The following is a 12,500-nucleotide window of genomic DNA, read 5'->3' on the forward strand; positions in this document are numbered from 1 at the left end:
GCTCGGAATCTGCATTAGTGTGGAATAAGCGTCAGATCCAGGGTTACAGCTCCACATGTATCTGTGTTTATCTGGATTCTCCTCCCTGTTTCACTTTTAAACTTGTGTTACAGCTCGAGCTTCTGAGAAATGGTGAGAATCAGAATCAGCTTCTCCCAGAGTCTAAAACGCTTCTGGTTGAAAATAAAGCTTAACGTGGTTTAATGTAGTAAAAGAAGGAGACAGAGCACTAAACTTCTTTTCATTATTACTGCTCATAAGTTCCTCCACTAATCACATTCCTCACTCAATGTTTTACTACAATAAGTCACGTGAAGCTAGGAAATAGCGGCACAGCAGTTTTGCTGCTTCTCATGTGAATGCGCCGGTAGTGAAGGGAATACAGTATTCCAAGATCAAACATCTCCACGATTAAGAAGCATCAGGAAACAATAAAGACGTAAAACTAAAGTGCAGCTTTTATTGTATTTCAGTGTTTATATTATATTTGTGTTATTTTCAGTGTTTAAGTGTCAAAAACAACCTCATTATTTTACATGAGACTAAAATATCTGCAGCTCCACGGGACCATGGACGCATTAACAGGTTCCCCAAACATCCTTATGGGAAAAAATACCTCGGAACTCAACGTCTTTAAAACTCAACACCACTCCCAGAACCGACTGACGTCCAGTTTCAAGTTACCGCAGTAATTATAGTAGTAATAGTAATAATAGTATAAAAACAAAAATCATAATAACTATAATAATATAAATGATTAATAATGATAATAAAACTAATAGTAATAATAGATGTATAATTAATAATATAAAAACAAACATAACACCAACAGTAATAATAATATTGATTCTAATAGTAATAATAATATTAGTAATAATAATAATCATTTGAACCAGCCGATTACGATAAAAACATCAGTATTATAACACACACCTGGTTTCCCGGAGCGATGGGACAGTTGCAGTGCTCGCAGATATCATCAGGGTGGTAGGAGAAGCCGTCGTCCGAGTCGTAAGAGGAACAGTTCCCCATGGTCTCTGCAAACGAAATTATGAAGCCATTAAAGTGGGATTAACGAGGAGGCATTTCTACTTATGAATGAATGAATGAACAGATGGATAAATGACTAAGTGGAACCTATATCTATTGGATGAGAAGGCTGGACACTGAAGAAAGCTTTTGAGAACATGTAGATCAGAAAATTGCGTGAAATCTTATGAAGGAAGATGATCACCACTGAGCAAGTGTACGAGATGGCCAGAACAGAAAAGGAGCTACAGAATCACATTAAGTCCCGCAAGTTACATTACTTTGGGCATGTAATGAGGGGCAAAATGGATTGCATTATCAGGGGCTAGTCTGATACAGGCGACATGAGACAAAATGCAGTGGAGAATGCTGACCCATCTGTTCAGCCAACCATCACAAAGAAGGATGCGTTTACTTATCATTTACATTTACGTTTTCGGCATTTAGCAGACGGTTTTATCCAAAGCAACTTGCAGTACTGTGACAGTATACTGTTTAAGCTATTGAGGGTTAAGGGCCTTGCTCAGGGGCCCAACATTGACAACTTGGTAGTGGTGGGGTTAGCAACCTTCTAATCACTAGTCCAGTAGGACACAACTGCCTTTGTCATATATAGATATACACATGTTGAGTACAATGGAGCTGGGGTCAGAGCACAGGGTGCATAGCAGAGCCTGGATTTGAACCCACAATCTTCCGACTGATAGCCAAAAGCTCCACCCACTAGCTTCCCAGTGTCCCAGTACAGCTGGTAGTGCTGTATGGCAACATGGGTTTTGTGGACAGGGGTTCCACCTCTGTGTTATCTGTTGTTTCCAGAGCCTGGTGTAGCCTCAGAGAGCAGCTTCTCTTCTCCTAAACACAGATCTCATCGTAAACCCTCATTTAGACAGAATATGTAAATCCTACCCCGTTTACACAATGGAATCGGACGTTAGATCGTGAGAGAGTTAGTGTCGGGTCAGAGAAATCTCAGCCCCCTTTGAACCGAAGAGTATTTGAGGACCAAGGGCACAGGGGTGAGGCTCACAGAACAGTCAGAGGCAGAAGTTTCCACAGAGCTGGAGCGAGAGCCGCCCTTATTGAGTTAAGTCCAACATAAGTCATTCAGGGGTAAATATTTGATCCTATGAAATCTCAAGTGCTCTGAATTTAAGCTCTTAATTGCTATAAAAAATATTCAGACCCTTGAACTATTTCTATTTTATTGACTCAGATCTGGAGAGTCATACAAGAACATCATACAAGCTCCTCCAAATCTACTCTTTGATATGATTCAATTATTTAATGGCTTTGAATGTTGCTTTTGTGGACAGTTTCTACTAGACTACAAGACCCTTAAAGATACTAAAAAGCAAGCATGTATTAGGTGGGGGTGTAAATACTTTTACTTAGACAGGTGATTGTGTGTGTGTGCAAGAATGTATTTGGTGAAGGAGAGTGAATACTTTGACTAAGGCAGGTGATTGTGTGTGTGCAAGCATGTATGGGAAGTTGTAGCCTAGTGGTTAAGGTACTGGACAAGTAATCAGAAGGCCGCTGGTTCAAGCCCCACCAATGCCAGGTGGTCACTGTTGGGCCCTTGAGTAAGGCCCTTAACCCTCAATTGCTCAGACTGTATACTGTCACAGTACTGTAAGTTGCTTCGGATAAAGGCGTCTGCTAAATGGCAAAAATGTTAAATGTATTTAGAGGGGTGTAAATACTTCTGCTCAGATAGATGATTGTGTGTGTGTGTGTGTGCATGTATTTGGTGGCAGTGTGAATACCTTTACTAAGGCAGATGATTTTGTGTGTGTGTGTGTGTGTGTGTGTGTGTGTGTGTGTGTGTGCATGTATTTGGTGGCAGTGTGAATACCTTTACTAAGGCAGATGATTTTGTGTGTGTGTGTGTGTGTGTGTGTGTGTGTGTGTGTGTGCATGTATTTGGTGGCGGTGTGAATACCTTTACTAAGGCAGATGATTGTGTGTGTATGTGTGTAAGCATGTATTTGGTGTGGGTGTAAATGTGTTTACTCAGATAGGTGATTGTGTGTGTGTAAGTATGTATTTAGAGGGGCGTAAATACTTCTGCTCAGATAGGTGATTGTTTGTGTGTAAGTATGTATTTAGAGGGGCGTAAATACTTCTGCTCATACAGATGATTGCGTATGTAAACGTGTATTTGGTGGGGGTGTAAATACTTTTTCTCAGATAAGTAATCGTGTGTATGCAAGCATGTATTTAGAGGGGTGTAAATACCTCTGCTCAGACTAGTGATTGTGTGTAAGCATGTATTTTTAAGAGGGTGTGATTACTTTTGCTCAGACATGTGATCGTGTGTGTATATAAACATGTATTTCTCTACCAATATGAGTGCCTGGCCTCAGTAAATGGGCATAAATTCCCACAGACACACTTCTGTCTCTCACAATCTTCTGGAATGGAGCGTCTTGCAAGCTCACCATCAGGTGTCCATATACTTTTGGCCATAGATTGTATATACCACTGATAATGTTGATGTATGTTTTTGGTTCTGCACCCATCAGCAGGTCTGGAGGCTTTTAAACATACTGACGGTTGTTCAGCTTGATGTTATATGATCACCGAGAAGCTGAACCAAACAAAAAGCAGGAAATTGAGGCTAAAAATACCACAGGCGCATTCGGCAAATCAGGTTCGGTTAGTCCGGGGCGCTGCTATTGCTTTCCTCATGTTTGCTTTCCCACACTGACATGAGCGGGTCTTTGTGTTCCTCTCGCCGGATCTCCGGATGTATTTTCTCATCTTTTTTCGAAATGAAAATACAACTCTGAGACCTAGATCAGGGACTTTCGGAGTCATGCTGACGTTCCAAAATGTGGAAGCTACTCACTAACAGCTCGACTGAGAATGTTGTTCAGTAATATAGCATATTTAGCAATTTTAATCTCCCAGTCTAGTCATATCCAACTCCCAACTGTAAATCCACAATCGGCTAAAACCGGATCGCAACGCCCCTCAGACCAGTCCAGTCTAAGGCCACTTCTCATCACCTGCCAGTGTTCCTTTCCTACACAGAGTGGTATTGTGTAATCTCTATGTGACGACCCCCCCCCCCCTCCTTCATGCGACAGGCGGTGTGTCTGACCTTCATTCCCTCAAACTTGCCCGGTTGTGTTTGTGTGGACACCCGTCAGTGTTCTACTGAGATTCTACCTTTTATAGTTGGTATATATTATGTGGAGTGTTGTGTCATGAATGTTTAGGGCAGTGGTAGTCTAACGGTTAAGATACTGGACTTGTAATCACTGGTTCAAGCCCCACTACTTCCAGGGTGCCAATGTTGGGCCCTTGAGCAAGACCCTTAACCCTCAATTGCTCAGACTGTATACTGTCACAGTACTGTAAGTTGCTTTGGATAAAAGTCGCACATAGTTCACTTGAATAGTATTTGGTATGGTATAATATACAGTATATATAGTTTGTGTGTGTATATATATATTTATATATATATATATATATATATATACAGTGTATCACAAAAGTGAGTACACCCCTCACATTTCTGCAAATATTTCATTATATCTTTTCATGGGACAACACTATAGACATGAAACTTGGATATAACTTAGAGTAGTCAGTGTACAGCTTGTATAGCAGTGTAGATTTACTGTCTTCTGAAAATAACTCAACACACAGCCATTAATGTCTAAATAGCTGGCAACATAAGTGAGTACACCCCACAGTGAACATGTCCAAATTGTGCCCAAATGTGTCGTTGTCCCTCCCTGGTGTCATGTGTCAAGGTCCCAGGTGTAAATGGGGAGCAGGGCTGTTAAATTTGGTGTTTTGGGTACAATTCTCTCATACTGGCCACTGGATATTCAACATGGCACCTCATGGCAAAGAACTCTCTGAGGATGTGAGAAATAGAATTGTTGCTCTCCACAAAGATGGCCTGGGCTATAAGAAGATTGCTAACACCCTGAAACTGAGCTACAGCATGGTGGCCAAGGTCATACAGCGGTTTTCCAGGACAGGTTCCACTCGGAACAGGCTCCGCCAGGGTCGACCAAAGAAGTTGAGTCCACGTGTTCGGCGTCATATCCAGAGGTTGGCTTTAAAAAATAGACACATGAGTGCTGCCAGCATTGCTGCAGAGGTTGAAGACGTGGGAGGTCAGCCTGTCAGTGCTCAGACCATACGCCGCACACTGCATCAACTCGGTCTGCATGGTCGTCATCCCAGAAGGAAGCTGACGCACAAGAAAGCCCGCAAACAGTTTGCTGAAGACAAGCAGTCCAAGAACATGGATTACTGGAATGCCCTGTGGTCTGAAAAGACCAAGATAAACTTGTTTGGCTCAGATGGTGTCCAGCATGTGTGGCGGCGCCCTGGTGAGAAGTACCAAGACAACTGTATCTTGCCTACAGTCAAGCATGGTGGTGGTAGCATCATGGTCTTGGGCTGCATGAGTGTTGCTGGCACTGGGGAGCTGCGGTTCATTGAGGGAAACATGAATTCCAACATGTACTGTGACATTCTGAAACAGAGCATGATCCCCTCCCTTCGAAAACTGGGCCTCATGGCAGTTTTCCAACAGGATAACGACCCCAAACACAACCTCCAAGATGACAACTGCCTTGCTGAGGAAGCTGAAGGTAAAGGTGATGGACTAAACCCAATTGAGCACCTGTGGCGCATCCTCAAGTGGAAGGTGGAGGAGTTCAAGGTGTCTAACATCCACCAGCTCCGTGATGTCATCATGGAGGAGTGGAAGAGGATTCCAGTAGCAACCTGTGCAGCTCTGGTGAATTCCATGCCCAGGAGGGTTAAGGCAGTGCTGGATAATAATGGTGGTCACACAAAATATTGACACTTTGGGCACAATTTGGACATGTTCACTGTGGGGTGTACTCACTTATGTTGCCAGCTATTTATACATTAATGGCTGTGTGTTGAGTTATTTTCAGAAGACATTTAATCTACACTGCTATACAAGCTGTACACGGACTACTCTAAGTTATATCCAAGTTGCATGTCTATAGTGTTGTCCCATGAAAAGATATACTTAAATATTTGCAGAAATGTGAGGGGTGTACTCACTTTTGTGATACACTGTATATATATATAGTACAGTAGTCTATATGTGTATATTAGGGCTGTCGTTAATTGCGTTAATTAATGCGTTAAAATTTTAATCATGATTAAAAAAAATGGGCTGTGTTTGTGCCACGTTAATGTGTGTGTGTGTGGTAATTTGTGCTGCTTTAACACAGTAACACTGTGTTTATACTGTATGATAACACGGGTCTGTCTCCAGTTTGCGTCGTGAGTTACAAATGACTCGAGCTGCTGCTTCTACACATTGTGAAATATCGGGTATTTTAAATAATCATTTTCAAAAAGCGTGAGAAATCATCACTAGATAAAATTACAGTTATTAATTGACGCTTTCATATCATCTTTGGTCAGAGCACGTATTTGTCTCGTCAGGAGTATGAGCGCACGGGTACACGTTACAGGCTAAATGAGCTCAGACTCAGTCTGACTGTATTTCGGAGGAATTTGGATGTAAAGCGCATGGACTGTACACGGAACGTTACAAACACTGCTGTTAAATGGATTGAAGTGGACTGTAGACGCTTTAACATAGTTGACGATGTGGGTCAACATGCCGTTATACGTGTTGCACAGGGGCCCATGGGGGCGGGTTCCTCCAAGACATGAACTCAACCACTCACCTCACTGTCCCCCATTGGCTGCACTCGCCAGGTCCTTTTTACCATATTTCTTTTAGTTTTTCATGCTCTTAATAATTCTTTTTATAGAGTAGTGTACATTCTAAACTGTAGGGTATATTTTACTATATTTTCTTTTAGTTTTCATGTTTTAATTGCTTATCTCTCTTGTTTTCATTTCATATTTCCCAAATTGTAGGTTATATTTTACAATATTTTCTTTTAATTTTTCATGTTCTTAATTTTTTATCTCTCGTTTGAATTTCATGTTGTCTTAATTGTAACTAAATGTTTGCAAGAAGTCTTTCTGAGGTTCTAGATCTCAGGAATGTTTTAATGCTTTTAATTAATTTTTTTCTTTATGTAAAGCACTTTGAATTGCCACTGTGTATGAAAGGTGCTATACAAATAAACTTGCCTTGCCTTATTATTATATTACAATATTTTTGTTAAGTAAAGTTAAAATAACTAAAACTGTGCATTAAAAATACCAGAGGCAGGAATTTGGAGTTGAAGTGTAACTTCTGAGTGACTTTTAATTCATTTTTAATCAGCTATCAGTATATAAAATTTGTTTAAGGGGCCCAACATTTTTTTGCACTGGGGCCCCTGAGCTCCTGGTTACACCACTGGTGTTGCATCTGGAAATGGTTCATATTATGAGCGCCTGTTTTCAGTGGCAGAGTTATAAACAGGTAAAGATCCTCACTCACTTTATAACACAGATAATGTGAACAGACTCATTTTAAATAACTGTCTGAAAGATGGGAGCTGTTAACAACTCAATATAGACACTGTCTGGCTTTCTAAAAATAATTAACATTTAATAATTTTATCATAATTTTATGAATGTTTTTATTGGTAAACATGTTCTTGCAATAAAAAATGTGCATAACTGTTCAAATTGTGCTTAGTTATTAGTTAGCGATTAATTGCGATTAATCTTGATTAAAAATCGTGTGACAGCCCTAATATATGTGTGTGTGTGTGTGTGTGTTTTGTGTAGATTATATTGACTCGTGACTCGGACTCATATTTTGTGACTTGTAAACATCTCTGGCCTGTGTTAAATCCAAATCATTAGCCTACTTACCAGGCTAGCGTAGCTTCCACAGTGCTTTCTGAAGCAGAGCTGCTAATGGCTTTTAAATTAATGAGTCTTATTGATTTTATACTTTCTGTTTTTATATATTTTTAGTGTAAGAATTCACCCAACAGTCAACCAGTCATAAAAAACACCCAGAAATTGTGCTAGCTAGCAAAGCTGCTAACTTTAGTTCCACATTATCACGTAAGTAGAGAACAATAACCAAGGTTAGAATCATTTCTACCTTTAGTTTGTTTGTGTTTTCAAGAGAAGGTGCACATATTCCACCTGTAGGTCATTTAATGCACCTTCTCATGTACTGTAGAAAGATGCTATATTGCCAAAAGTATGTGGACACCTGAGCATAAAATATTTTTGCATCTCGAAGCCTTAACTCCTGTGAGATGCGTCTGTGAGCATTTGTGAGGTCAGGCGCTAATGCTGGACGACGAGACCAGTTCCAATTCATCTCAAAAGGTGGTCAGTGTGATTGTGGTCAGAGCATTGTGCAGTACACTGGAGTTCCTCTACACCAGACTTGTCGAACCATGTATTATACAGAAAACAGCCTTCCCTAAACTATTGCAACAAACTTGGAAGCACTTAATCAATTTGAACACACCCAGAGTCAGTAATTAGCTCTGCATGTCCACATGATCAGATTGTGTATGTATGGAAATACTGAGCACAAAGCAAAGTACCTCTTCAGATGACACCCAGAGGGAGAACATGCCAAACTATTATAGATCTCGAAATGTCTTCAAAGTATGGACACACATATGAAACTGGCTTTGTAATATCTGAATTACAGCTTTACAGCTTTATCCCTGGCGTTCTCCTGCCTTACGCCTTGTTTGTCCAGGACCCACTGCAACCCTGACCAGAATGAAGCATTTACATTTTCAGCATTTAGCAGACGCCATTATCCATATACAGTCTGAGCAAGTGAGGGTTAAGGGCCTTGCTCAAGGGCCCAACAAGGGCCCAACAACAGCAAGCAGTGACCCTCTAATCACTGGTCCAGTACCTTAACCACTAGGCTACAGCTGGCCTGATCGTGATGGGGGAGAACATGCCAAACTAAACAGCTGTGAATGTGTCAGCTTATCTATTATAACTACTATAGATCTCAAAACCCTTTCAAATATAGACGTGTGTGTGTGTAGAGATCTGACTTTGTAATATCTACAGCTTTATCCTTGGTGCCTTGTTTGTCCAGGACCCACTGCAACCCTGACCAGAATGAAGCAGCTATCGAAAAAAGAATAAATAACTCTTTTTTAGGGTTTGCACATCCTGCTTATAAATACGCCTCAAACAAAAAGCAGAGGGAGAACCGGACGTGAGGATCAAACCTAGACGTCCATGACCCTGAAGTGGTACGACACCCACACTGCCTGCCCCCCGAGCCTTTCACTTTATATGTTGTGTATTCCAAAAATAATAGGGACAAATAATAGGGACGCCTGTTCTTTCTGGATTTTTACAGATCTTCATTTTCCAATCTGGTGGCTTATTGGTGGGTGAGATGCGACCAAAAGTATGTGGACACCCACCCGAATTATTCAGTCGACGTCTTCCAGTAGAAGGTGAAAGGTCCGTATGCCAGTATGGGGAAGGGCCGGTCTTGTTCCCGCTGTGGCTGTAGTTTTGGATTCAAATGTCAAACAAGCTCATGCTCAGGTGTCCACTTACTTTTGCCACACATTCACCCATTCATCCACTCCCTCATTCTATAACTCTCTCACCCATTCACTCACACACTCTCTCAATCTCAAACTAACCTATTCACTTAGTCTCTTATTCACTTACCGGTTCACTCACCTCACCCATTCACTCTCTCACCCATTCACTCACTCATCCGTTCACTCACCCATTCACTCATTCACTCTCTCTCACAGATTCACCCATTCATTTACTCATTGATTTACTCTGTCACCCATTCACACTCCCATCTATTCACTCTCTCACTCACCCATTTACTCTTTCACTTGTTCACTGTCTCACCCATTTACTCATTCAACCATTCACTCACCCATTAACTCATACCCACTCACTCACTCACCCATTTACTCTCTCACTCATTCATTCACTCTCTCACCCATTCATTTACACTCTCACCTATTTATTCACTCTTTCACCCATTCATTCACACTCACCTATTCATTCACTCTCTCACTCATTAATTCACTCTCTCATCCATTCATTTACTCTGTCACCCGTTCATTCACTCACACCCATTCACACACACACACACACACACACACACATTCAATTACTCACTCACCTCACCCATTTACTCACTCACCCTCTCATCCATTCACTTACTTACACGTTCACTCACTCACCCATTCATTCTCATCCATTCACTCTCCCATTATTCCATTCACTCTCTCACCCATTTACTCACTCACACATTCATTCTCTCATCCATTTACTCTCACACATTTATTTACTTTCTCATCCATTCACTCACACACTCACCTAGTCGCACACTAATCCATTTACTTACTTATTTTTTTTACGACCATGTAAAACTTGCTCGACTGTGGCAGTCAGAGGCTTGATGTCACTTCAGGGGGGCAGTGAGTGCCAATAATAATTGTATTATTATTTATAATATAAATAATTATTGTGATGATACTGTTTAATATCGTTTAATTCATCATTATTTTGATGACGTGATTTATTTATATTATTATTATTAAATATAAAAATTAATTTTAATAGTTATAATGATGATTATTATTATTTATATATATTGTTTGTAGCTGTGTCGGGTGGCGTGAGGGGTGAAACAGCTGTGTGAACATGCTGAAGGTTTCCGGACTCCCTGACTCAGTCACATCTGGTGAGACTGTTAGCGCTGACATGATGGTTTGACATTTAGAAAATAAAAAGCACCGTCCACATTCAGCCTCACTAACATGATTAAATCCCCACAGACACACTTCCAAAATCCAGCTGCTGTTTTTAATGATGCTACATCAATCAAGAACGAAATCTGACGGAGCGGCAATTCATCACATGGGTTCATACACATTTATCAATTCACCCATTCACTCACTCACCCATTCACTCACTCACCCATTCACTCACTCACCCATTCACTCACCCATTCACTCACTCACCCATTCACTCACTCACCCATTCACTCACCCATTCACTCACTCACCCATTCACTCACTCACCCATTCACTCACTCACCCATTCACTCACGCGCCCGGTTCTTCATTTTACTTTATTTTTATTTCTTGTTTGTTTAATTGTTGGTGTTTCATCCTTTTATTTATTAACCAAACAACAAAGAAATAAATTTAAAACAAGTTTTTAATTATGGTGTTATTTTATTTGTTATGTTCTATATTTAATTTTTTATATATATAATTATTTTCTTTTAATTACCAACCAGTTTGGACACCTACAATACATTTCTTATTATTTTTTAACCCTGAACAGTTTGTTATGAGACTGTATAACGTTTGTGGGGTTTTGGTTGTATAATGTTTGTGTTTTTGTTCTTATTTCCTGTAAAAGTGAGGACAGGAAATGCTCCAGATTTCCTTAAAACTACTAAAAACGGTGTTAGTTAGGTAAGAAAACTACACAGGTTATAAACTCCAGTCCAACTGCGTAACAATTATATCAATCAAAAATTAAATCAATTTTATCAACCGCTTTATCCTGGTCAGGGCCGCAGTGGGACAGGTTACACTGAGAAACACTAGACGCAAGACAGGAACAGTAACACTCCGGATGGGGCGTCAGTTCATCACAGGACTTCAGCCAGTCGTGTCTGTGCAGACGTCCGGCCGACAGAACCGCTGAGATTTGAACCCTGGTCACAGCAGTGGTGGGATAGTACAGTACATCGCGGCACAACCCAACCGCCCTGTGCCTTCGTTTTCAAATAACAGTGAAATAATTAACTAACTAAATAAATATATATATATAACCCACCCCTGACCTGGGAAAAAGACTCAAAAATACTATAAAAGTACTGTGTACATCAATCCAACCAAATATAAAAATAAATATAAATGTATAATCATTCTGTAATTGTAATTATAATATTAATAATATTAATTTTATATATATATATATATATATATACAGTGTATCACAAAAGTGAGTACACCCCTCACATTTCTGCAGATATTTAAGTATATCTTTTCATGGGACAACACTGACAAAATGACACTTTGACACAATGAAAAGTAGTCTGTGTGCAGCTTATATAACAGTGTAAATTTATTCTTCCCTCAAAATAACTCAATATACAGCCATTAATGTCTAAACCACCGGCAACAAAAGTGAGTACACCCCTTAGTGAAAGTTCCTGAAGTGTCAATATTTTGTGTGGCCACCATTATTTCCCAGAACTGCCTTAACTCTCCTGGGCATGGAGTTTACCAGAGCTTCACAGGTTGCCACTGGAATGCTTTTCCACTCCTCCATGACGACATCTCGGAGCTGGCGGATATTCAAGACTTTGCGCTCCTCCACCTTCCGCTTGAGGATGCCCCAAAGATGTTCTATTGGGTTTAGGTCTGGAGACATGCTTGGCCAGTCAATCACCTTTACCCTCAGCCTCTTCAATAAAGCAGTGGTCGTCTTAGAGGTGTGTTTGGGGTCATTATCATGCTGGAACACTGCCCTGTGACCCAGTTTCCGGAGGGAGG

At 40.4% G+C, this 12,500-nt stretch overlaps 1 protein-coding gene and 1 long non-coding RNA gene across 2 annotated transcripts in view; one reads left to right on the forward strand and one right to left on the reverse strand.

The window, feature by feature from the left end:
• Positions 1–12,500, reverse strand: part of lck (LCK proto-oncogene, Src family tyrosine kinase) — a 50,597-nt gene that overhangs the window by 35,971 nt on the left and 2,126 nt on the right. The window contains exon 2 of the mRNA XM_063006769.1: positions 934–1,037. Coding sequence (XP_062862839.1) covers positions 934–1,032 — 99 coding nt within the window. The 5' untranslated portion in view covers positions 1,033–1,037. The remainder of the gene's footprint in view (positions 1–933; positions 1,038–12,500) is intronic.
• On the forward strand, positions 9,314–11,089 carry LOC134324883 (uncharacterized). Its single transcript, XR_010014232.1, has 3 exons — positions 9,314–9,414; positions 10,590–10,669; positions 10,764–11,089. It is a non-coding gene; the product is annotated as an uncharacterized LOC134324883 (long non-coding RNA).

The sequence above is a fragment of the Trichomycterus rosablanca genome, chromosome 13 (genome assembly GCF_030014385.1).
Source record: "Trichomycterus rosablanca isolate fTriRos1 chromosome 13, fTriRos1.hap1, whole genome shotgun sequence".
Classification (NCBI taxonomy): Eukaryota; Metazoa; Chordata; class Actinopteri; order Siluriformes; family Trichomycteridae; genus Trichomycterus; species Trichomycterus rosablanca.